Source organism: Mercenaria mercenaria, chromosome 10 (assembly GCF_021730395.1).
Source record: "Mercenaria mercenaria strain notata chromosome 10, MADL_Memer_1, whole genome shotgun sequence".
NCBI lineage: Eukaryota > Metazoa > Mollusca > Bivalvia > Venerida > Veneridae > Mercenaria > Mercenaria mercenaria.
The window spans coordinates 46314544-46342235 of record NC_069370.1 but is presented as its reverse complement, the minus strand read 5'-3'; the positions used below and the strand labels follow the sequence as shown (position 1 = coordinate 46342235).

Genomic DNA, 27692 nt, shown 5'->3' with positions numbered 1-27692 from the left:
AGGCGAACTGACAACATAGAAAGAAAACTTTACTTTTCCAACACAAGAACATCATATGATAACAATATTATTATTCTTACAATACCTGTTTATAAGCAATGTGTTGTTTCCTTGCACATTTAATGCTGTCATGAAAAAGCAATCTTTTTCTAGACTATATATTAAGTATTTTCAACAGCCAAAACTTGAGAACTTGAGAATTTATAACTTCTAACACATTATATAAATTTTAGCTTATTATAGTTATATTAAATCACATCAAGGAATAATGTATTATACCTGTGGTTGTGAAAGCATATCAAGACTCCATGAACACATTTTACCATCTGTAGATACACTGATCAGATTGTGTGCATTCTGAGTCCCTACCACATTTACACAGTACACTGGATGCTGAAAAATATAAGATATTTACTTATCAACTGAATGTCTTTTAAATTTCTGATAAAATTCTTACTAGTAGCAACATGACAGAGATTTCACCTGACCCAGTGATTTTTAAAATATGTTCACCCTTTTTTTGTTTGTTTGTATTTTCTGTTTGCATTTGTTGTGTTAAATGTCACACTGACACACAAATAGGTAACAAAATGACATTCCAGCATACGATGGTGGAGGAAGACCTAGGTGCCCCTCTAGCATTATTTCAGGCATGGACAGACACCTTGGTACTGGTGGTGAGGGGCAAGTGTCTTTATTTGATCAGTCAATGGGACCCAATGTTTTCACCAAAATGGCTTAACAAGAGCTCGTCGAACACAAAATGCCCCCTTGATGCATTCAGTAATTGCACAAGGAACAGAAATTATACTGTACAAAAGTTCTACTGTTCTTTGTCAAAGCGACCTTGACCTTTGACCTATTGACCTCAAAATCAAAAGGGGTCATCTGCAGGTCATGATAAACCTCTCTAGTAAGTTTCGTGATCCTAGGCCCAAGCATTCTCAAGTTATCGTCCGGACACATTTTAACTGTTTCAGGTCACTGTGACCTTGACCTACTGATCTCAAAACCAATAGGGGTCACCTGCTGGTTATGACCAACCACCCTATCAACTTTCATGATCCTAGGCCCAAGCGTTCTTGAGTTATCATCTGGAAACAGATGGGTCTACATACCGACCGACCGACATCTGCAAAACAATATACCCCTCCTTCTTCGAAGGGGGGCATAATCAAAAGAACAAAGCTTGAACAAGAAGCGCACACAGGATAAAATTTAACAACAAAATCTTACAAATCCCCAACTAAGTGCCTTTTTTGCAGACACCACAAAATTACATGTCCATGAAAAAGATAATAGAATAAATCCTCCATGTTCTGATGACAATTCAGAGTACATCTACTATACAGACCAACAACCACTGTATACCGGTACTAACCTTGTTAAAGGCAACAGACAATAGTGGAGATATAACATAACTTACAGTATGTGCAGAGGCTGACAGTGGTGTTCTCTGTATCGGTGTTCTCTTCAGTACACGGTTGTCCCACAGCACGATCTGACCAGAGTATGTTCCTCCAACAACTAGGTTAGGGTGAAACTTGGCAAAGCAGCTTGACATTACTGCAGACTGAAAGATGGATCAGTTTTATGACTTTCTCAGGATTTATAAACTGCATCACCAATTTTAAGAACCTTTGACATAAACCTATTAAAACCTTTGAACATTTTTTTTGCAAAGTTGTGAGCTAATTTCTGGAATATTCCCTATTAATTCTGAACTTACTTCTTTAAACTTGCATTCCACAAAAAACTACTGTTGAATGCCAAGTCTTACATGAATTTGACATGGTTTTGTTATTTTAGTGCATTTCCACTACCGTCCATTTACATTTTCATTTGTGTCATGTTGGGCGACCTGTGGTTTTCCATTTTTCCTATCTGATATATTTCTAATCTGTTTGTTTTGGTTTAGCACCATTTTTTTCAACACTATGTAACAGTGGGCAGTCAATCTAACCAGACTATACACCAATAACCTATTCTCCATAAATAACTGTCAAATTCTCTATAGGAATCTGAGGCAAAGGACTAAATGACTTGAGACACAATGCCTTTTATCAAACTGTCACAGACAACATAATTACGCCTTGCCCTTACATTTAACTCATGACCTTGTGATCCATAGCTCTCTCTCCCTATTGAGTTATTAAAGTGGGCTGGCTGTATATTTTTAATCTAATTACTCTTTTCCAATTTGAGAAACATTTCTTGAGTAAATATCTGTTATCTTACCTGACAATGGAAAACATATTCTGGAGTATTTTTCTTAAAGCGTGAATTCCATATTAGGGCAACACCATCAGGGTCATGCGGTGCATCCTCATTAGCACTGTATGAGGCAACAAGTAGCTCTGGAAACTGAAGAAAAAATCAAACTTACAATAAAACATATGGCTGGTAACATATCATGACCTTTATATTCATGAACATTTAAAATTCCACCAACAACTCTGTGGTGTTATTTGTAAATGAAACTGCTCCTTAAAACAAGAGCTGTGTAACGACATTGCACCAGACTATTTGAATCCTTTCAACACATTACTAGCGGACACCTACAGATGGAAACGACGACAGAAACACATCATTTATTACAGAATACATAATATCTTGCAATATAGAATCTCCAGCCTTATATCTGTATACATGCTGCAGGTCATCCTAAAGTTTAGGTATATCCATTGATTGTACAATTTTATTACCTGTGTTGACCAGTCAAGACTAGTTACTATCCTATGTTTGGACCAACGTTCATCAAAAAATTCTCTGTTCACCTTCAACCTTTCTCCAGCAAGATCTCTGCAATACACACGGACATAATTACATATATTATCATCAGGGATTTCATATACCTTACAACAAATTGTTTGAAAGATCTTTTGTTAAACACCTGTATATTATTGAAGTAACCTTGATTATAAACTTGTTGGTATGCATATTTTGGGAAGTCTCTACAAAATGCAGGAATAATATCTGGCTAGAAATAAAACATCCTGGACATTTCTGATATGATTAACAATGTCAAATGTCTACTAAATAAATAACTGTATGCAAATACAAAACAGTCATTGTGTTAGTGTATCACTGTAAGCTATTAGAATATGAGTCATTGACTTAGTGTATTACTGTAAGCTATTAGAATATGTGTGTTTAAGTTTAGCAACTTTTCAACATTTTTTTTGTCATTCAACGACGGTGTCCACGGTAGTAGTGAGCATAATGCCAAACTTTATAGTGCTGCCTCACTGGAGTATCATGTGACATGATACCCCACCCAGTCAACTTACACTGACACCGGACCAACCAGTCCTTGAACTATCCTCCTAATGCGGATTACAGGCTATGTTTACTAACCATATTCTGTTCTCCCTTTGTCTTAACAATATAGTTTGATTGTAGGAAAGAAAAAAAATCTGATAATCATACTTACTGATTACTTAACTCATCGTCTGCAGATCTGCTGTAATCTATATCAACATCCACTTCATCCAGGGCACGCTCCACGATGCGTGACGTGTGGTCCATGAATGACCGGAACTCCTCAGACAATAGAATTGTGCTCTTCTCTTCCTCACTGAGCTCCCGCAAATGAACTGTTTACGACAGCAAGAAAGAAGGCTATCAAACTTATTTTGTAAACCAGTCTAAGCTTCGAAACTTGACTGTTTTTTTTCTGAGCATATAAGTAATCTTAAAACTGACCATTGGCAATATGCTAAAACCCATCCAGAGACATGCATGGCACATTACCTTTGGGAAAAGGTCTCTGTGGGTCACAACTCTCTCTAAATATCTTATTTGCTTACAAATGTAGAGACAAAAGAGATAAATTTTTCTGAAAACAAAATCTTGAAAACTAACCTGGTGGTTTATCCTCTGCAGTGTGGGAGGGAGCCACCATCTCCACATGGGGCATCTTGTGTGGGTGCTGCATGGTTCCCAGCGAGATGTCAATGGAATCGGTGTCTGGTTCCTGGTCATCATCTGTTCGACGATCATCGTCATAAACAAGAACTAAAGTGTTAGTACAACTCTACAGCTGCTCTATATATGTAGGTGAAACATAAAATGAAAATACTGAAATGAACGTGTAATAAACAGAAGCAACAGTGATAAATCAATATAGTTATAGAAGATCACAAAACATATCTGTACATTTCTCTTAATGTTAAACTGAACCCCGTCAAGAGAAAAGGTACCTGTGAGTAACACTGAAGTTAACACTATGTGACATCTATAAACACAATGCTTTCCTTTTAGAATTCGAATAAGATATGTCACTTAAATTAGTCAAAGATTAAGAATGCTACACAAATTATTCAAATTTTATGCAAATACAAGAAACCCAATGGGACCTTTTCTTGTGACAGGGTTTATCTATTCTTAAGACTTTCTTCCATTCTATCTATACTCCAAAGCAGTCTCATTTGTAGCAATTAGATGATTCTTTATACAAATGTGTCCTGTTTTTGCAATGATGAAAGGAATACAGTCGAATGGATGGAAGTCTTCATACTGCTTTTAAAATGACTTTGATTATTGACACTACAAGTCATGCAATTACATTATAACAGTGTGTGAATCACCTAAGTTCACAAAGTTACATGAACATTACATTTTGCAGCTGTTACATGTACCAGACATGAAAGTTTCAACACTTAAGATTTTGAGCTTGTTCAATGTTACGATGTTATGAACCTTTGTGTTGATTTTATTTTCATGCAGTCCCAACAAATTACCATTTACCAATAGGATAAATTAAGTTTTAAATATAATGCTGTTTTGCAATGCAACAATGCAAGAACATTTTTCAAACATATTATTTCACATTCCACAGAGATATTCAATTGCACATGCTCCAGAGAATTTAAATTACATATTCTAAAGATATTTTAAAGAGACTTTTAAAATTAAACTGAACTTCTGTCATGAAGAGGTACAAGATTCAATGATCATTTTGTTTACAAACACTATTATTCTATACACATTGTAATTGTACACATATTAGAATAAACACTAAGTGACTGTATGACATAGTGTAGATTATTAGCACATTATGTATGGTTAGCATCACTCAACATTACAGTCAATGTGACATTCCAATTTATGTAAGAAAACCATAATTCCTTCTTGCATTATTGTGCACAATGAGGCACTGATACAAATTTTACCAATGCTCACTGTCATTAGGTGCAACAACCTCAACTCAACTTAATTATGATTGCAATTCAAACAGCAAAAAGGTACACACAAAACTGGTATCTCTTCAACAACAGATAGTATTCTAGATTTCAAATCTCAAGATACAAAAAAAAAAATCAACAGATTATTAGATAGAAAACAAGTCAAAGAGCAATTACTGAAGACATTACTGAAGACATATAGTGATACTGTAGCACAAGTCATGCATATACAACACTAGTTGAAGAAGAGCAAGGACCTCCATGATATACTTTCCCTCATCTATATCTCTACTCTTTCTTTAAAGCTGCATACTTTCCGATTTAAGCCAAATCTTTGAAATTTTGAAAATGCATTCACTAGGTAGAAATTACAATCAAAATACATTTTAAAATGGTTTAATGAATCAAGTGTTTTTCAGGAAGTTTTGATCAATAGAAATACTCTTTTCAAAGTCAATACAATATGTAAATTTGACATAAAAAAGAAAGAACTTAGCTGTTATACCACACACATTAAAATAACAACTCAAACATACTGGTTTATCATGTTCAACATCTAGTATCAACAGTTAGTTTTTAAACGAAAAAAAATCGGAGGCATGTCTCTTATATATTTCATTATATGTTGTCCCCAGCAGAATTTTCAGTCTAGAATTTCATTTAAGATTATTTGTAAAAAGCCAGTTATGACTTAAAAACAGAAGAAATTAATAAAAAATATACACTGCCAAATATGGGCAGTATTTCAATGGTTGCTGAGAAATATTACAAAAAAATAATACCAGTTTGAAATGTAAGGGCATACATAGGTAATATGTCAGACAATTTTCTTTTGTAATATTGTTGGACTATTTTCTTTTCTAACACAGTTGGACTATTTATTTCTAACGTTGTTGGACTACTTTCTTTTTTCTAACATTGGACTATTTTCTTTTCCAATACAGCGAAACTAAAATTTTCAGACATGGTGAGGATGAGACAAAGTAAATCATTTTCACAGCACAATGGGCAATCAAGGAAACACAAGTCTGAAACTACAAGCAAAATATACGTCTACACAATCTCTTGATAAGGTGTATGTAAATACCATATTTCAATAAAAGTTGCTCAAATTTGAAAACACAGTTTTATATAACTGAAGCAAAAATAAGTGTTGTTTTAAGACAAAAAAGGCAAAAATAAATGCAACAGATACATTACTGCCTGAAATAAACAAATCATACAGTGATAAAACATAACATAAATAACTAAAATAATTAACTAAATAAAATTTGTATCAACCCTCCACCATTCTCCTATTTCTTAACAGTATTGTCACTACATAAAAGTATAGTAAAGCACATTTTTCATCTTCTATCATTTCTTGGAAACCGTTAGATGTAAAAAGAACATATAACATGGTCAAACTGACTTCATTCATATAAACATGAACACACTATTATCATGGAGACCCTTGCTTTCTTTGGAATGTTTTACTGTATTGTGCTAATGTCTTTTTTAAGGTAGCGGACCCATTATGACAAGGAGCAATTTCTATCCCTTCATTGTATTCTATGCATGCTTTGTTCATTTTGGATTTAATATCATTTTTCAACAGTATTTCAGTTATGTCACAAGGAGCAGTTAACCTAACCAGTGTTCCTGGATTCTGTACCTGTACAAACCTGTTCACTGCAAGTAACTGCGAACTTCCCCACATGAATCAGAGGTGGAGGACGAATGATTTCAGACACAATGTGTTCTATCAAATCATCATGGAGAAAATACGCCCTGCACAGGGATCACACTCACGCCCCCGCCACCTCACTATTGAGCTAAGCGGGTAGGCTCTCCATGCATGTAACTGAAACATTGATCTCTATTGGGTATAGACAGCCAAATTCTCGAAAGAACATTAACCTAAGATGCATGCCTTTTAAATAGCAGGAAAGAATAGGTTATCAAATAGAAATTGTTGGCAGTCATTATGGGTCCATTACCTTGATGGTAAAACATGCTTCATTGTTAGAAGCTAACTCTTAATTAACCTTTCGCCTGCTGGTGGCAAGTGATTCTGCCTTTGCAACCAGTGCAGGCAAAGATCAGCCTGCACATCCATACAGCCTGATAATGGTCTGCACTGTTCGCTCGCTATTCAGTCAATAAATTTTCAGTGAAAACCCCTTTGAGTGATAAATGGTACTGCCCAAATTGAATGATGGACCAGTCCATTTAGAAATTAAGCAGGGTAAAGGTTAACACACATATCTGTTTTCTCCGTTTCTAAAGACCATAGTTTAAGTAAGTCTAAAATTTAACATTGCACAATACATACATTTGTTGTCAGATTTGAACATAAAAGATAGATATATATAAATTCATTCATAGAATGCAATCATTCCAAATGAAAGATACACCAGTCACTACACATAGTGTACCTTCATCATAATACGAGAATTCATCATCCCACTCGAATCCGACATCGGACCCGTGAAATCTCGGTGAGCCATAATGTCGTGGGGACCCATGAGATCCTGGGGTAGGCATAAGGCATAAACATAGCAAATAACACCACTTTAGTTTAATCACTTTCATAATATTCATATACTAAACCAAAAATACAATCTTACTATAATAATTTAAGTTATTGGCAAAAACAAAAATATGACCGACTTGTCAAATTAAGAACAATTTTTTATCATTATATAAAGTTACATAACAGCCTTTCTGTCACAAACAGATGACTAACAAAAACATTTGACTATGTAGAAAGTAAAGACTTAAACTTAAAATTAATAAAATATTATAGAAAAAGAATATTTATCTACATTTTCTACGATATTAACATACCAAGTTTAGATCTATGACTAGGGCTGCTCGTGTCAGAAAGACCGTCACATACTGGAAAATATTAACTCAATTTTAGAACCCAAAACATTCAAAGGCCAGTAACTTAGCATAAAGTTTGAATGATACAGCAGATGTTATTTATGTAACGTATAATATCTCAGATACGACAACACTGTGTTCAAAGTACAGGTCAAAACTGAAAAAATTGATCTTTTTTTACTTGAAATTCTAATTTCATCTTTTTTTTCAATGGTCTGAAACCTTCGGGACAGGTCTGGAGAAAGTCAAGGTGCAGATGCAATAAGGAGCCAAAGCCAAATCCAGTGAAGATCCACAAAGCAGTTTATAAACTATAGGGCCCGTATAAACTAGAGAAGTGTTTGAATAAACCTTATAGAATTTATTTCGATCAAGTTTGGTGTATTTTTACCATTAAGTTTCAGGAAAGCTGTTGTAACAATGACACAAAACTGACTACAACAGACCCATCTTTGCTATTTATTTTTGTTTGCTTGGTTTTAGTGCCATTTTTCAACAGTATTTTAATTATATAACAGCGAGCAGTTAACCTTACCCGCAGTGATCCTGGATTCTGTACCAGTATTAACCTTTTGTATTTTCAGAGGTGGAAAATGAATGTTTTAGACACAATGTCTCCTATCACATCATCAATGAGAACATATGCCTAACCCAGTAATTAAATTCATGACACCATGCCAATGATTCATAGATCTGCGCTCTTCCTAACAAGCTAAGTGAGCAGGCATAAATTTATATAAAAAGAAACATAAAATCTTTAAAAACTTTCAAAGTTTAACTAGTGTATTCATTAATCCACATTATGAAGGTATAATTATTTATTCCATTGGACTTTCAACTCTAAAAAACAAAATAAGGCAGAAACAATAATGTAGACCAATAGGATCGTGCATTATGGTCACAATAACATGAAGTTTGTGCATATAACATATCTACTTTCAATCGTATCTGAAAACCAAAGAAAATAATGAGTTTCAAATAAATCATGTAAAAATCAGATGAATATCAATGTTTACTAGTTCATAAAGTCAGTTTCAGAAAGTCAGTTATAACAATATCTAACCTGCCTATAAAATTTTAAACGATTGTTATATCTAGAAATTTTTCATATGAAATAACTATACAAAATTTTAATGTAGTATGTAATTTCAAATGTGCCGATCTTGATGACCCTTCATCCCAAATCAATGTCACTGTGACATTTATCTCTTCTATATTCATTTCTTATATCAGTACTTGCCAGTACAAATACAGATTTTCATCTGATTTTCATCAAACTACAGACAAAACGATTATTGCAATGATAAAGCAATGATGTAGCAAGGATCTCCATGAATAATGTATGTGTCCTACATGTTTCATAAATGAACAGCAAGGTTTTCTCAAATTAATGTAACACTTCTTCAAATACTGATTCTATTTTCTCTGTCAAACAGAACACGTTTGTCTGTTCTCAAATAATACTACAAAATATGCACGAATGTACACCTCTGTAAATGCTATTTTCTATCATTTCAGAAATGATTTGTTTTATATAACATACAGCAAACAAAATTTTACTATTGTTTTTTCCCCACTCTAACAAGACCTTGAAGATTAGATGTCACTTATTTCTAGAAATTAAAAAATATACCGGACTAACAGTATTCAGTAAATATTAATATTCAATTCTTATGGGACTGTCATGTGACCTAAAACAGCCAATGAGAACCTGACTTAAACTCTGTTGCTCCTGTTTATTTGTAAATGACAAAGTAACTGTTGACTCACCGTAATAGTCCCACGGTCCCTTTCCTAGGATCGCATTAAAACAAGGAGGAACAATATTTAACGCAATCAAACCAAATACTTCTCAACATACAAGTACACAAACTTAAGTGAAAGAATTTACACGATATTAAAAGCAGGAAACATTAGCAGGCTGCCTAAATATAGGTAAATTAAGCTAGAATTACAGCCCGAAAAGATAAACGCCAATTTGTATTGTGATTGAAAAGCATGATTTATACAAGTGATATGAGGATGTGATACGTAAGTCAAACGTCTTACTATTTATGATTCAGAAAGATGTAAAAAAGGCAGAGCTTTGCTTTCATATAAATGCACTTAACAAAAATACAACGAGGCACAGCTAAAAATAGCTGAAACAGGCTGACCACTTAGTCAAAATAACCATAATCAACAACAAAGAAACACTGCATTAATAACACAAGAATCTACAAAACGAAGGCTTCTTCAACACTATCATCTTAATCATAAAAAAACAAATTTTAGATACCAATTAACTATTCATAAATGACAGACAATTCAACTGCACAACCAGCCACCTTACCTCTTCCAAACATTTCAAACACACAATTTACTTCATTAATTCGCAAGCCTTCATCTCATTTTACCCTCAATGAACTTTCCTACCAAACTTCCTAGATGTTCTCAGCTTAACATTCATGACACCCTGTACAACCACCCTAATTGCAATGTACTCAAAACGTAGAAAAGGAAAGCCATTTGAAAAAGTGAAATGCGTATATCAAATCCAACTCTTGAATTTTTAGATCTTAAAACTAACAGAAATGCAATGATTGACATGCAGTTTTGGATCAATAACAATATCAAAGTACACCGCATATGGATTTTTCTTCACGGTAAAACAAGAAAACACACTCTGTAAATACCTCAACAATTTTAAACATTAATGACAGCATTCGACTGCAAAAAGTTACCAGTGTACACGTGACATTACACATAACAGCATCCTTATATGAATCTGAGTTAACCCCAAGAACCATTAGAGTTATTTGAGCCTACAATGCAACATAAAATCAAATTCACAACAAAGATATACATCAAGGCAATCACTTCACCAAATTTCATGAAGATCAATTGAAAAATACATCCTCTATTGCATACACAATGTTTTTCTTTGATTTGACCTAGTGACCTAGTTTTTGACCCCGATGACCCACTTTCGAACTTGGGCCCAGATTTTATCAGGTAATCATTCTGGCTAAATTTCATGAAGATCAGTTGAAAAATACCGCCTCTATTGCATACACAAGGTTTTTCTTTGATTTGACCTAGTGACCTAGTTTTTGACCCAAGATGACCCATTTTCGAACTTGGTCTAAATTTCATCAAGGTTATCATTCTGACCAAAATTCATGAAGATCAATTGAAAAATACAGCCTCTTATCGCATACACAAGTTTTTACGTGATATGACCTATGACCTAGTTTTTGACCCCAGATGACCCATTTTCGAACTCGGCCTAGATTTCATCAAGGTAATCATTCAGACCAAAATTAAGAAGATCAATTGAAAAATACCGCCTTTATCGCATACACAAGGTTTTTCTTTGATTTGACCTAGTGACCTAGTTTTTGACCCGAGATGACCCATTTTTGAACTCAGCCTATATTTCATCAAGGTTATCATTCTGACCAACATTCATGAAGATTAATTGAAAAATACAGCCTCTATCGCATACACAAGCTAAATGTTGACAGACGCCGGACGACAGACGACGGACGCCGGACATCGAGCGATCAGAAAAACTCACCTGAGCATTGCTCAGGTGAGCTAACAAAAAATACTAACTGATTGGCACAGCTAAAAATAGCGTTGAAACAGTGCTGACACGTTTAGTACAAAATAAAACCATTAATTCAAAACAACAAAGAACACTGAATTAATATACACAAGAAATCTGAAACAAAAGCGAAGGCTTTCTTCAACACATATCATCTTAATCAATAATAAAAAAAACAGTTTTAGATAACCCAATAGTAACTATTCATAAATGGAAGCAGACAATTCAACTGGCACTACCATGCCACCTAACCTCTTCCAAAACATTTCAAACACACAAATTTACTTCATTATTTCAGCAAGCTCTTTCATCTCATTTTTCCCCCAATGATCTTTTCCTACCCAAACATTCCCGATGCATTCTCTACCTTAACATTATCATGTAGTAGCACACCATGTACAACCGGTACCACTAATTTGCAATTGTATCTCCAACATCACTGTAGTAAAAGGAAAGCCATTGTTGAACAAAGTGAATATGCGTATGAATGCAAATTCCAACTCTTTAATTTTTAGATCTTAAAACTAAAACAGAAATGCATGATGTGTTTCAATGGCATCTTTGGATCAATAACAGAATATCAAGTACACCTGCATAATGTGATATTTTTTCTTTCACGTGTGTAAATAAAAGGAAAACAGCCACTCTGTTTAAAATACCCATTCAGACAATTTTTAAAACATTATGACAGCATTCTGACTGCAAATCAGAGTTACCAGTTGTACACGGTGTAACATTACACATAACATGCATCCTTAGTATGAATCAGAGTTAACCCCAAGAACCAGTTAGAGATTAAGTTGTGCGGAGGCAAAATGCAACATAAATATACAATATACACAAGACAGAATGCATATACATGTATGATATAACATTTACACAACATTTACATGAAATATAACAGAATACATTCAGTCCATTCCAACCCTATATGTTTACATGATGCAAATTAATATATAGTCTAGAATACAAAATCATGAAATATTCTCTTTTATTAGAAATTACTTACGATGATGCACCCCACCATGTCCTAATGTGTAAGTAATTAAAATCGGGATATTTTCATTCAATTTAGTTAATATACAAAAATCACACAACATTTTTATATGTATATTAAAATCTGGGTCATGTCCATACATTATACACAGAAAAAAAAGTTAAACAGAAAATTTAAATAAATATTTCAATACATTGAGCCGTGCCATGAGAAAACCAACACAGTGGGTTTGCGACCAGCATGGATCCAGACCAGCCTGCGCATCCGCGCAGTCTGGTCAGGCTCCATGCTGTTCGCTTTTAAAGCCTACTGGAATTGGAGAAACTGTTAGCGAACAGCATGGATCCTGACCAGACTGCGCGGATGCGCAGGCTGGTCTGGATCCATGCTGGTCGCAAACCCACTATGTTGTTTTTCTCATGACACGGCTCAATTCTTAAAGTATAAACACCATGCAGGTATTGCATTTAAATTCAAAGTTGATTAAAGTTTATTAGTAATTTTGTTTGACAATTTAATCAACCATTAACAATTTAACAGTGGTATTGTAAATGAAAGTGTCAACATCATTTTCTAACTACATACTCAAAGTTTTCATTAAAACAAATTAAAAATATTATTGACAAGTATGTTGATATTATGCATGCAGTAACATAATACTATAATCTACAGTTTCATACTAAATATTTTTTAAATCATTTTAAACACAGTCCAGTTTGCAGAGAAATATCAGCAATTCTTGTAGATATTTAATGTAACTACAGTTGAAACTTTGGGTAAATGTTTTCCACTAACTTGGCAGAGCCCGTTACAACCTAAACATTTACCTACAAGCCAGATATTTCAATCCACCTTAAACCAGTGAAAACTTTCTTATAATATGGGGCCAAACCATGAGTGGATGGTGGTATTTGAGCAATCATAGTTCGAGCAAACAAAGCTGGACTGTACATGGCTGTACATGGCTTCTATGACCCTGTTCTTTACATAATAAAAAGATAAATTGTATAAGACGAGGCCAGTTTTGAAAAGGACTTGTAACTTTCCTCTATGGCCCATAATGGACCTTTACTTTTTTAGTTCCCTAGAAACATTTATTGGTCCTATGCACTAAATCGCCTAGGCATAAATCAATCCTTAAGTATTAAAGAAATCTAGATTTAGGATCTGACAAGAAAATTAAAAAGTTCTGTATGCTATGCAATGACAAAAAGCATTCAACCAGAAAATGGTAGAACTAAAAGATTCCTTTGTAGAAAAGCGCATGTTTTCCCCACTGCATAGTCGTATAGGCAAGAAGTCAATAGGGGACAAGAGCGAGAGTCAAAGAGACACTGATGGTTGGCTGCAATAGGGATCATCTACTCTGCATGTCCAATCATCCTAATAAGTTCCAACATTCTGGGTCAAGTGGTTCTCAAGTTATTGATTGGAAAGAGTTTTCTATGTTCAGCACCCTGTGACCTTGACCTTTGATGGAGTAAACCCAAAAACATTAGGGGTCATCTGCTCTGTAAGTCCTTTCACCCTATGAAGTTTGAAGGTTCTAGGTCAAATGGTTCTCAAGTTACTGATCGGAAATGGATTTCAATGTTCTGTCCGCTGTGACCTTGACCTTTAATAGAGTGACCCCAAAATCAATAGGGGTCATCTACTCTGCATGTCCAATCATCCTAAGAAGTTTCAAAATTCTGGGTAAAGTGTTTTTTTTAAGTTACTGATTGGAAATTGATTTCAATGTTCAGGCCCCTGTGACTTTGACCTTTGATGGAGTGACCCCCAAAACAAGGGGTTATCTACTTTACAAGCCCTGCCATCCTTTGAAGTCTGAAGGTTCTAGGTCAAATGGTTCTCAAGTTATTGACTGGAAATGAATCTCCATGTTCTGTCCACTGTTAACAGAGTGACCCCAAAATCGATAAGGGTAATCCATTTTGCATGTCCAATCATCCTGAAGTTTCAACATTCTGGGTCAAGTGGTTCTCAAGTTATTGATCGGAAATGGTTTTACATGTTCAGGCCCCTGTGACCGTGACCTTTAACAGAGTGACCCCAAAATCAATAGGGGTCATCTACTCTGCATGTCCAATCATCCTAAGTTTCAACATTCTGGGTCAAGTGGTTCTCAAGTTATTGATCGGAAATGGTTTTCCATGTTCAGGCCCCTGTGACCTTGACCTTGAACAGAGTGATCAACATTCTAGGTCAAGTGATTCTCAAGTAATTGATCGGAAATGCTTTTCCATGTTCAGGCCCCTGTGACCTTGACCTTTGATGGAGTGACCCCAAAAACAATAGGGGTCGTCTACTCCATAAGCCCTACCACCTTATGAAGTCTGAAGGTTCTAGGTCAAATGGTTCTCCAGTTATTGATCGGAAATGAAGAGTGACGGACGAACGGACAGGGCAAAAACAATATAATATAGGTATCAATTATGAAGTGCCGTAACCTAGATCTATGTAAAAGCAAAACAGAACCAGACCCTTACCAATAACATGTTTAAAATGAAATATATTTGCAGTGTTCAACCTGAAGAAAATTTGTCTTCACAGAAATCACCTTATGAAGTCTGAAGGTTCTAGGTCAAATGGTTCTCCAGTTATTGATCGGAAATGAAGTGTGACGGACGAACGGACAGGGCAAAAACAATATAATATAGGTATCAATTATGAAGTGCCGTAACCTAGATCTATGTAAAAGCAAAACAGAACCAGACCCTTACCAATACCATGTTTAAAATGAAATATATTTGCAGTGTTCAACCTGAAGAAAATTTGTCTTGACAGAAATTTTTTTTGACAGAAACAAAAAGGTATTCCAAATGTTGTAGAATTATATAAAATAGACTGGTATTAGATGCTTAGAAGTAACTGTTTTTCTCAAGACAAACCTTTTTTGCTGAATATCTAATACACACTTGTGTTTGTGGAAATTTTGTACACCATGTCATGATCATTGCTGAAAGTTACCAAGTCTGCTTAAATTGTTAGACAGCCTGACAACTTTTGTGAAGCCTATTATTCAAAGAACGCTCACTGCAACAACTTTAAAACAGCTATATGTGGCATAGCAATGAGCATAATATTTATAATAATAAGCACCTAAGCTTTTTATATACACCTTGGTTCCAGGTCAGAGAAAAGCCATCATAACCACAACCTTTTAACTGTGCCTAGCTACCGTGTTTAACTTTATAAGAACAGCAAATAACATGTACGGAATATTAATTTAGACACTACAGACAAGCTTTATACAACTGTATAACAGTAGCCAACTGCAAAGAATCACATTTTACTTTGTACAGAAATTGTGCAAGACATACCATCTCTTTCTGGTGGTTCGAGCCCCACAGTCTGTGTCTCCTTCGAGTAGGTTACGTTCTCTCGTGGTGGAATATTTGTCTCCGATACTTTAGCTACAGCTAACTTTACAGTCTTTCCTCTGCCTCTGCATAATATAATGTTTATGTAAATATACCTGAATATCATCTCTAAAGCCAGTGTTTATACTGATTTATGTAGGGTCCAATGAGGAAAACGCTACAGTGTTTGCAGTGTCTATTTTCTCTTCTATATTACATCGCATACAGGCAGGTAAAAACCTAAATTGCTTTACAAGAACTGAAACTTGCAATACATGTTGTGTATATGAATTATGTTCATTATGATTAATCAGGTGCAAAAAAGAAATGTTATCAAGTTTATAGTTACTTGTGCGTTTTTCTACTGCAGAGTTACGGCAATCAATTCTTATTTTTACAATGTACATACATTGTAAAAGTAAGAAAATGTTGAGCTTATCACAATATCTATTCCAGCGTACAGTGTGCATAACATTGTGCAGTTTACACAATTCACTGTAACATAAACCGAGCATGAAAAAATCAATTAATAGTTCAGTCCAAAAGCTGCCGACCATCATCTGACATCATTTATACTTCCAAAACCCAAAAAAGTTCTAAATACAATAATGTCAGTAAGAGTTCACTTACGTTTTGGTTGGTGTTGGATGTGGTGTTGGCTCTTTACTCCCATCTGTGGATTCAGAGCCTTTGTCTGAAGGTGTCGAACTTTCAGCTGTTTCACCTGCAAACAAAATGGAACCAATTTCTTACTTAAGATAGGGCTGTCATTGATTGGGTCTTAGGCGTATCGACGATACCGATATATCAGAAGACAAATATCGACGATACATCAATATATTGATTATTAAGTTAGATTAACGACCTATTTGTTCATATAATACTATTATATACCTTCCTGTAAATGCTATTTTAAGTTTTATTGCTTACTTTCCATATTTCTGTTTGATTGTGTTGTATTTGTATTTATGAAATAAAAGAAATACATAACAATTAATAACATCTTTCATTAGCTCGACTATTCGAAGAATAGTCTAGCTATTCTACTCACCCTGGCGTCGGCATCGGCGTCACACCTTGGTTAAGTTTTTGCATGCAAGTACATACAGCTATCATTTAAAGGCATATAGCTTTGAAACTTATTTATTCTTTTTCTAGGTCAATTACCAACCTCACTGGGTCAAGTTCCATAACTCTAACATGTATTTTGAGCAAATTATGCCCCCTTTTGGACTTAGAAAATTCTGGTTAAAGTTTTACATGCAAGTTACTATCTCCAAAACTAATGCAGATATTGAATTAAAACTTCACATGTGTCTTCGGGGTTATAAAACTAGTTGATAGCACCAAGTCCCATAACTCTGACCTTCATTTTGGCCAAATTATGCCCCCTTTTGGACTTAGAAAATTCTGGTTAAAGTTTTGCGTGCAAGTACATACAGCTATTACTAAAAGGCATATAGATTTAAAACTTATTTTTTCTTTTTCTATATCAATTACCTACCTCACTGGGTCAAGTCCCATAACTCTGACATGTATTTTGGCCAAATTATGCCCCCTTTTGGACTTAGAAAATTCTGGTTAAAGTTTTACATGCAAGTTACTATCTCCAAAACTAATGCAGATATTGAATTGAAACTTTACATGTGTCTTCGGGGTTATAAAACTAGTTGATAGCACCAAGCCCGTAACTCTGACCTTCATTTTGGCCAAATTATGCCCCCTTTTGGACTTAGAAAATTCTGGTTAAAGTTTTGTGTGCAAGTACATACAGCTATTACTAAAAGGCATATAGATTTGAAACTTATTTTTTCTTTTTCTAGATCAATTACCTACCTCACTGGGTCAAGTCCCATAACTCTGACATGTATTTTGGCCAAATTATGCCCCCTTTTGGACTTAGAAAATCCTGGTTAAAGTTTTACATGCAAGTAACTATCTCCAAAACTACTACAGATATTAAATTGAAACTTCACATTTGTCTTCGGGGTTATAAAACTAGTTGATAGCACCAAGTCCTATAACTCTGACATGTATTTTGGGCAAATTATGCCCCCTTTTGGACTTAGAAAATCCTGGTTAAAGTTTTGCGTGCAAGTACATACAGCTATCACCAAAAGGCTTATAGCTTTGAAACTTATTTATTCTTTTTCTAGGTCAATTACCAACCTCACTGGGTCAAGTTCCATAACTCTTAACATGTATTTTGAGCAAATTATGCCCCCTTTTGGACTTAAAAAATTTTGGTTAAAGTTTTACATGCAAGTTACTATCCCCAAAACTAATGCAGATATTGAATTGAAATTTAATATGTTTCTTCGGAGTTATAAAACTAGTTGATAGCACCAAGTCCCATAACTCTGATATGTATTTTGGTCAAATTATGTCCCCTTTCGAACTTAAAACCCTTTTGATATTTAACATTTTGGGTAATAATTTCCTGTTTCTGTGACAATATTTCGAATAGTCGAGCTTGGCTATCTTATGGACAGCTCTTGTTTTTATTTTGCCTTCACTCCTTTTTTGCATTCATCCAAATTTACAACTTTGTGAACTTAAGTTGTTTTTTAGGGTCTGAGTGTTTATTTGGGTAGTTTTTTCTCCCTGTAAAATATCGATTTTTGAAAATGGGAATCGATAATCGATCGACAAAAAGAAATCGTTGATACATCAATATCGTTTCTATCGATGACAGCCCTAACTTAAGATATGTTTCCATCTGGGACACAAAAATATATCCCAAACTTTTAATCAGTACTAACAATCGAATTAATTCCTTGTCCAATAAAACTCTCTCTTTTTTTTTAACCATTTGCAAATCATGACCATTTATCAATGTTTCAACACATTTTGAAGGAATACCATCTTTTATGGTACAAAATGTATAATGTTTAAGATGCAGCTGATTTATTGATCTGGTTAGCAACATAAAAATGTGCAACAGCATTTACCATCAACAACAGCCAAAACAAATTTATGATACCTGATTCTTTAAATATATAGCCACATAACAATGCAAGGCATAAAACTAAATCATTTGTATGTGGAAAATAAAAATAATAAAGTATATATATGTATGAATGTGCGTTTGCTTGAACCTAATAGGATTTAAGCTTTCTGAAAAATGTCAATTTTGAATTCTTAATGGTTGAACCAGACCTCTGAATGTCAATGGCTGATCACAGTATTTTACATGAAAAAATTTCAGATGTATTTACAGCAGCAGTGATTATAGCATTAAGGCAACTTGTGTTAGAGATTATTTTAGAATATTGTTTACCTGCTGGAGGAATGCCCAGGTCCTGTAACAGCTTGTCTGCCTCGTCTCGAGCACTCTGTGACACCTGTGGCTTTGTTTCCTCTGTTTGCTACCAAAATAACAAAAAGTAGTTTCAGAGCCTTATAGTAATTTTATGACATTATCCTGACTTAAAAGTTACATGATTAAAATGTTGAACAAGTGATCTCAAGTTATCGTCCGGAAATGGTTTAATAATGTGACCTTGACTTTTGACCTACTGAGTAACTGACCTCAAAATCAATAGGGGTAATCTGCTGGTCATAATCAACCTCCCTATTAAGTTTCGTGATCCTAAGCAAAAGGGTTCTCAAGTTATCGTCCGCAAACCATTCAACTGTTCCGGGTCACTGTGACGTTGACCTTCAACTTGCTGATCTCAAAATCAATAGGGGTCATCTGCTGGTCATGATCAACCTCCCTATCAAGTTTCATGATCCTAGGCCCAAGCATTCTCAAGTTATCGTCCAAAAAACGTTTTAACTGTTCCAGGTCACTGTGTCCATGACCTACTGATCTCAAAATCAATAGGGGCCATCAGGTGGTCATGACCAACCTCCATATCAACTTTCATGATCCTAGGCCCAAGGGTTCTCGAATTATCATATGAAAAACCGATTGGTCTACATATCCACCGATAGACACCTGCAAAACAATATACCCCTCCTTCTTCGAAGGACATAAAAATGAAATATAACTAACAAGACGATCGGTAACATCGACGGATGCTCCCAGAAGTTACAGTTGCATAAGGGGCTTTTAGGTAACGGATGTTGTGTTAAGGAAAAATGTACCTGTGAGATGGGAATATAATAAATTAAGAACATATATTTTATTTAACAAGAGGACCATGATGGCCCTGAATCGCTCACCTCTTCCCACATGACCCAGTTTTGAGTATGACGTCGTTTTTTCTATTATTTGACATAGTGACCTAGTTTTTGAGCTCATGTGACCCAGTTTTGAACTTGACCTAGATATTATCAAGATAAAAATTCTGACCAATTTTCATGAAGATCCATTGAAAAATATGGTCTCTAGAGAGGTCACAAGGTTTTTCTATTATTTGACCTATTGACCTAGTTTTCGAAGGTACATGACCCTGTTTTGAACTTTACCTAGATATCGAGGTGAACATTCTCAATAATTTTCATGAAGATCTCATGAAAAATATGACCTCTAGAGAGGTCACAAGGTTTTTCTATTTTTATACCTACTGGCCTAGTTTTTGACCGCACGTGACCCAGTTTCGACACTGACCTAGATATCATCAAGGTGAACATTCAGATCAATTTTCATGAAGATCCATTGAAAAATATGGCCTCTAGAGAAGTCAAAAGATTTTAATAATTTTAGACCTACTGACCTAGTTTTTGACCACAGTTGACCCAGTTTCAAACTTGACCTAGATATCATCAAGATGAACATTCAAACCAACTTTCATACAGATCCCATGAAAAGTATGGCCTCTTGAGAGGTCACAAGGTTTCTTTTTATTATTTGACCTACTGACCTAGTTTTTTAAGGCACGTGACCCAGTTTCAAATTTGACCTAGATATCATCAAGGTGAACATTCTGACCAATTTTTATGGAGATCCATTCACAAGTATGGCCTCTAGAGAGGTCACAAGGTTTTTCTATTTTTAGACCTACTGACCTAGTTTTTGATCGCACATGACCCTGTTTCAAACTTGACCTAGATATCATCAAGATGAATATTCAGACCAATTTTCATACAGATCCCATGAAAAATATGGCCTTTAGAGAGGTCACAAGGTTTTTCTATTAGTTGACCTACTGACCTAGTTTTTGAAGGCACGTGACCCACTTTTGAACTTGACCTAGATATCATCAAGATGAACATTCAGACCAACTTTCATACAGATCCCGTAAAAAATATGGCCTCTAGAGAGGTCACAAGGTTTTTCTATTATTTGACCTACTGACCTAGTTTTTGATGGCACGTGTCCCACTTTCAAACTTGACCTAGATATCATCAAGGTGAACATTCTGACCAATTTTCATGAAGATCTCATGAAATATATGGCCTCTAGAGAGGTCACAAGGTGTTTCTATTTTTAGACCTACTGACCTAGTTTTTGACCGCACGTGACCCAGTTTCGAACTTGACCTAGATATCATCAAGACGAACATTCAGACCAACTTTCATACAGATCCCATGAAAAATATGGCCTTTAGAGAGGTCACAAGGTTTTTCTATTATTTGACCTACTGACCTAGTTTTTGACGGCACATGACCCAGTTTCGAACTTGACCTAGATATCATCAAGGTGAACGTTCTGACCAATTTTCATGAAGATCTTGTGAAACATATGGCCTCTAGAGAGGTCACAAGGTTTTTCTATTTTTAGAACTACTGACCTAGTTTTTGAAGGCACGTGACCCAGTTTCGAACTTGACCTAGATATCATCAAGGTGAACATTCTGACGAATTTTCATGAAGATTTTGTGAAATATATGGCCTCTAGAGAGGTCACAAGGTTTTTCTATTTTTAGACCTACTGACCTAGTTTTTGACGGCACGTGACCCAGTTTCGAACTTGACCTAGATATCATCAAGATGAACATTCTGACCAACTTTCATAAAGATCCCATGAAAAATGTGACCTCTAGAGTGGTCACAAGCAAAAGTTTACGGACGCACGGACAGACGACGGACGCCGCGCGATCACAAAAGCTCACCTTGTCACTTTATGACAGGTGAGCTAAAAATGGATATATATTAACTTGGCCCATGTATTACAGGGTTAGAATTTAACAATTTCTTCACTTGCAAATTTTTGCAAGTACAAAAAATTTCAACTTGCAATTATCAACTTTAGGCGCACTTTTCTTCAACTGTTTTGGACAGATAAAAGACCCTGTCCTCCATAACACTACTGGTAAGCATGTGCAGTACAAAACATGTTTTTTTCCATATAATATCGTGCGCACACATACCAGTAGTTACCGTGTTGCGTAATCAAAATCTACAAACAGTCCACGCACTATGTAAAAACGTGCGTACTGTGTGAAATATCAATTATCATCATTAAATGCATATTTACAGCAGATCGAAACTGAAAGTTAAAGAAATTAAAGCCGTTGTAATTTCTACTTGAGATTTTGCATTTGCAAGATTTTGCGATCTTGGGCAAAAGTCACTCGCATATTTCATTTTGCATATTTCAAAATGTACTCACATTTTGCAAGTATGTGAGCTTAAAATCAAACCCTGTATTAATTCAGACCCCTAATGGATTCAGGTCAGTGTCTTGATACCAGATCTAGTAAACATGTGCCTGTGTTTCTGACAGAAAATATCCACCCCATCCCCCTGTGGAAGCAGTTTTTTTTCCAAGAAAATTATGCCCCCCTCCCGCAGATATTTTACCCCCCTCCCCCTTCCACAGGCCGGTTGTACTACCTCAAAATACACCCCTCCCTCCCTCAAAAATATCCCCCCTCCCCATCGGATCCCTCCAAATACCCCCCTCCCCTCCCATTTATGTGTAAAATACCCCTTCCCAGGACTGAGAACTGCTTCTACATTACACAAACAAAATACACCCTCTCCTTCCTTCTAGTCCTGCCCCACATTCCATTTATCTGTAAATTACGCCCCTGTCCCCAAAAAACTACTTCCACATGGGGAATGGATATTTTCTGGAATAGCACTAAGGAACACAAGTTGAACTAATCTGACACATACAGTTTGTTTTATATTGTGATGGTCAAACTGTAATGTGGCGGCTGCAAATGTCAAAAATTAAAAAGCAGCCACTCAGCGACAGTAAGCTTGACTATGAGGAACACCACTGAAATAAATGGCAGTGACAATAATAATTGTAACGATACTTTATCTGCAATACAGTTGGACTGCCATATTCATGCGGTACATTTAAAATCCACAATGACATTAATTGTATGCAAAACTATAGGCCTGGATCGATTTGTTGCGAGGACGAATAGCATTTATACCTCCTTCATTTTTCGAATTCTCTCCTTTTCCTGTCGTTCTTTCCGCATCATCTCCAACTTTGCCTTCTTCCTCTCCAACTCTGCCTTCCGGTCTGACATTGTTGCTTCTTTTCCTGCTTCTCCTCTTTTAGAAATGACTATTTTTATGCAAAATGTTACGAAAATAATTTATGTTGATGAGTAACCGGAAGTGTTTGTGTTTTTCTACTTTGCGGGTCGGTAGAGAAGTATGCGGCACAATTTGCGAACGTTGATAACGTTCTTTGACATTTTTTAGAATATCGGACATCCAAAGAATTATAGTCCCAAAAGAACTACTACATTTTGTAAACAAAATGCAGCGGCTATGGGTAGATATACTATCGATATCGTGTTTTCGCCCTACTGGCCTCGAAGGCGAAAACACGATGGGAGATACTTAGCTAGACCTGAGTCTGGTACTATATTATATTAATAATAATCAGGCAAAATAGTTGATGCTGATGACACCATCATATACCTCACTATCGACTCATTAGTAGACTCCTACAAACTTCAAGATGATTTGACAAAATTAGAAGAATGGGAACGTAAATGGTCTATGGAATTTAATCCTGATAAATGCGAAATCATAAGAATCTTTAAAAAAAGAAAAAATATCATCTTTCCATATAAATTACATAATCAAGAACTAAAAACCACAGACTGAAATGCTAAATATCTTGGGATTTATACTATTAGTGAAAAACATATTGAATTTACATCTTCAAAAGCTAGTAACACCCTCAGATTTATAAAAAGAAATGTACAATGTAATTAATAACTGTAATATCAAAGAAACTGCCTACAAAACATACGTGCGCCCACAATTAGAATACTGTAACACCATATGGCATCCATGGCAGAAAAACTTAACATATGAGATAGAAAAGGTACAAAGAGCTGCAGCCAGATATGTTATGAATGACTACTCATACCAAAGCAGCGTAACATCAATGCTTGAAACCCTTAAATGGTAGACATTAGAACAAAGAAGAATACATGCATCTTTAATTATGTTGTATAAAATATCACACAACCTCGTCTCTGTAGATCATGACCACCTGACAACCTCTAGAAATTTAAACTTTATCATTCCATCTTCAAGAACACAATATCATATGAACTCCCCCCCCCCCCACGCACAATCAGATACTGGAACGCCTTACCTTATAACATCAAGGACTGTGTGAACCTTCAGTGCTTCACATCTGACCTAGACTCGTATATGTACTAAATTAAAATGTCATCATCCTGTTTTTATTTTTAACAAGCTGTATATATTACTGCTCTTACTCTCTTAACAACATGAATATCATGTATCATGTAACACAGCAACATGCTTTTAACAACTGCCCCGACCTCCCAGTTATGATCAGAAATTGATTGTTGGGAGTATCTCCGTAGATGTAGATTTTCCAGAATAAAATTTACATTACACGTTTTCAAAAACAATAGTTATAGACAGTCAATGATGCCAGTTTTAATCTCAGAAATATATTTCTGCAACTGCTTTATCAGAAACACTCAATATTTATCTAATATCATGTTTCTCACTTTAACCGATTATGTTACAAACTCTAAACGAAGACACAGGCAAACGGCGTTACTGACACTCATCGGAGTATTGCAGCTAAACACATTACTTATATTTGAGTAAAACATACCAAGTCTAAATGTTATTGAAAATTCATATTTTGTTCAAAGGTGTAGTAGTTTCTTTTGATCTCGTTTTTCCTTTAAACGGTTTTCCCAAGATATCAGCAACATATACGGTGGCACAGAGTTGACTTATATTATTGCGTGCGCACATCTTAATTATAATACAGTGTGTAAAAAGATCCTTTTGAAGCGCAGGACGTAACTAAGGAAGATAAGGTGAGCAAGTAATTATAGGTTTTTAGATTTTCATCGAGAAATGTGCACGAATTCTGCAGCAGAAATATTGCGCGACTTTAGGAGCGCAATATTATTCCGCGAAAGAACGAATGCATATTCCTCGATGTAAATCTGATAATCTTTTTATAACATACACATACTACACTTGTAATCATGATATAAATGATATAAAGTTTTCCTTATCCTGAGTAAAACTGAAAATATTGTCGTTAAATAACTTATAAACGTGACGACATGCATGAAACTGACTTCACAAATGACGTCACGCACCCGACATGAAACTGAAACGTCAGTATGGAAAAATATTGACGGCTCAGGTTCCACTGTAATTTAATGGAAAGTGTAATTAAGTATGAAATCATAGCTAATACTTTTACACGTTCTTAAAATTACTATTATATTCCCACGTAATAAGTATTAAGTGCGGACGAAATGAGTGATACGCCTGCACGTGATAACAATTAAAATAGCTAATTTCTGTGCAAAGTTCTAGAATTAATGCTTCACGATCCGGATTATCTATGCAATATTGATTATTGGCGTACGCATGTATCAGTTATTACGTGTTCACTTATTAGCTATTATGTGCAGATGTTTTATTTATTACCTGTGAATGTATAAGCCATTTTGAGCCCACTTAGTAACATTAATGAAGGGTTTATACGTCACCCTGAGGCAATTAAAGATAATAAGGCGACTTTTAAGCTTTTCGTGGTTACAGAAGACCCTAGGTGCCCGTCTGAACTTTATTTCATATACGGACGGGCACCTGGGTAGAGCAGACGACCTACTGCAAGTCGACTGGATGGCTTTCTTACATGAGAGAATCCCACATCCAAAGCGAAAATTCAAGCACATGGCTGAGAGGGCAAGTGATTCGAAGTCAGCGACCACTCGGCCTCGGAGGACTTTCACGTAATAACTTACTACGTGCGCATAGAATATATAATGCCGTTTTAAATGATTTTTGAAAAAAAAAATCCTGTTAAATATCTTACGGTTCATACATTAACTCTATAAGAAGATCTTCAGTTGAAAGCATATCTAATGCAACGAAATAAACTCTTTTCACAAGAAGTAAGAGAAAAATGTAAAACTATACGGGATTTCAGTAAATTCATACGATTTAATTAATTGTGAGTGGAGTAAACAGATGTAGTAAAATAGCGAAATTATCACAAATAAATACATGAGTCACGGAGAGAAGAAATAAATAATAACTTAATGACATAGTTGAAGAGCAAGTTTTATTTTGTTTCTAGAGAAAGGGACGCACTAAAATGCAAAATTGTCTGAGATTAAAATAAATGCTTATCTTTCCATGAATTTCAATTTAAAGAGAGGAAAAGGGCGATTCAGTAAAACGCGAAAGTAAAAGAGATTCGAGTTACTGCACGACTTTGAATTCGAAAAAAAGTAAAAAGGTGATGCAATAAGCTGTGGAAGTATGGCGGATCTTAGTAAATGCACACGTTTTGTGAATTTCCGTCTTAAAAGGAAATTGGGAGATGAAAAAAATGCAAAATAAAGAAATATTTCAGTAAATGCACGTGTTTTAAAAAGGATGAGGGACAAAGAAATGCAGTAAAGTATACAATTATAAAATTTTTGTGTTCTTCCAAGTATCAAAACCTTAAACACTTTTTGTTTCAGGTTCTCTACCCGCTCTGTAACGTAAAATGTAAAATTGAAATGCATAACATGTATACACTTTTTAAAACTGAATGTATGAGTAATGTTTCAGCTGAACAACACTATTGTGTAGGAGTCACCGACAATGCTTGCAGCATTCCATGGTATTCAAAATAAATGAAAGTATTTTTATAGGGAACACCTGAAGATACTTGTTTCAATTGTAGGGCATTAACTTTAAGTATTAGTTCATGATAAAGTTGTATAATTATATGATTGCATGCATCCATTTCAAATACTTTTATTCCAGCCTGCGTAAGACTATATTGTAAAATGATAGTTCATCTTGTGAACGACAAATACATTTGTCATACTGATTAAATTGTTGTACCTTGCTCAGACATCATCCAGTCATTTATGAAACTCTTCACGTAAAGAGAAAAAGTACATACGTCTAACTGATAAGACATTACCGGACCTTTAGAAATTTAAGCCAATATGTATGGTGCCAAAGGGCGAATACTCTTTTTTTGTAAGTACGGGCATTCTGTTGGACCAGGTCAAATCGCCATAAACTTGATATCATGAGGTTAAGATCAAATATTTTGACAACAGTTTGATATCAAACACTTGAGGATATATATAAATGTAAGCCCACAAATGTCCCGTGCATAATATCGTTTATTAGTTTTCGTATTATTTTCACAGCAACATTGCATATGAAGTGCAGCGCAGTATAAGCTTTCTGGCCCGCCAGTCTTCGAGCTGCTTATAGGCCTAACTGGACCCGCTTGAACCTCATATATTTGGTAGTTTAGTTTATACTAATTTATTTTAGGTCGATTGTGAAGCAAGTTCTAC

At 35.2% G+C, this 27692-nt stretch overlaps 1 protein-coding gene across 10 annotated transcripts in view; it reads right to left on the bottom strand.

The window, feature by feature from the left end:
• Window positions 1-23481, bottom strand: part of LOC123561710 (cytoplasmic dynein 1 intermediate chain 2-like) — a 30696-nt gene extending 7215 nt beyond the window's left edge. The window contains exons 1-14 of one of the 10 annotated variants that reach the window (XM_045354255.2): window positions 23283-23481; window positions 19283-19370; window positions 16633-16726; window positions 15964-16088; window positions 12653-12673; window positions 9825-9848; window positions 8016-8066; window positions 7604-7699; window positions 3865-3987; window positions 3434-3596; window positions 2706-2802; window positions 2239-2364; window positions 1427-1573; window positions 280-393 (exon numbers count right to left, since the gene is read on the bottom strand). In XM_045354255.2, the coding sequence (XP_045210190.2) occupies window positions 280-393; window positions 1427-1573; window positions 2239-2364; window positions 2706-2802; window positions 3434-3596; window positions 3865-3987; window positions 7604-7699; window positions 8016-8066; window positions 9825-9848; window positions 12653-12673; window positions 15964-16088; window positions 16633-16726; window positions 19283-19370; window positions 23283-23381 (1368 nt within the window). In that variant the 5' untranslated portion in view covers window positions 23382-23481. Of the gene's footprint in view, window positions 1-279; window positions 394-1426; window positions 1574-2238; window positions 2365-2705; window positions 2803-3433; window positions 3597-3864; window positions 4018-7603; window positions 7700-8015; window positions 8067-9824; window positions 9849-12652; window positions 12674-15963; window positions 16089-16632; window positions 16727-19282; window positions 19371-23282 lie in introns of all 10 variants that reach the window. The other 9 variants (XM_045354257.2, XM_045354256.2, XM_045354261.2 and 6 more) reach the window with 9 other exon arrangements.
• Window positions 23482-27692: the final 4211 nt, after the last annotated feature.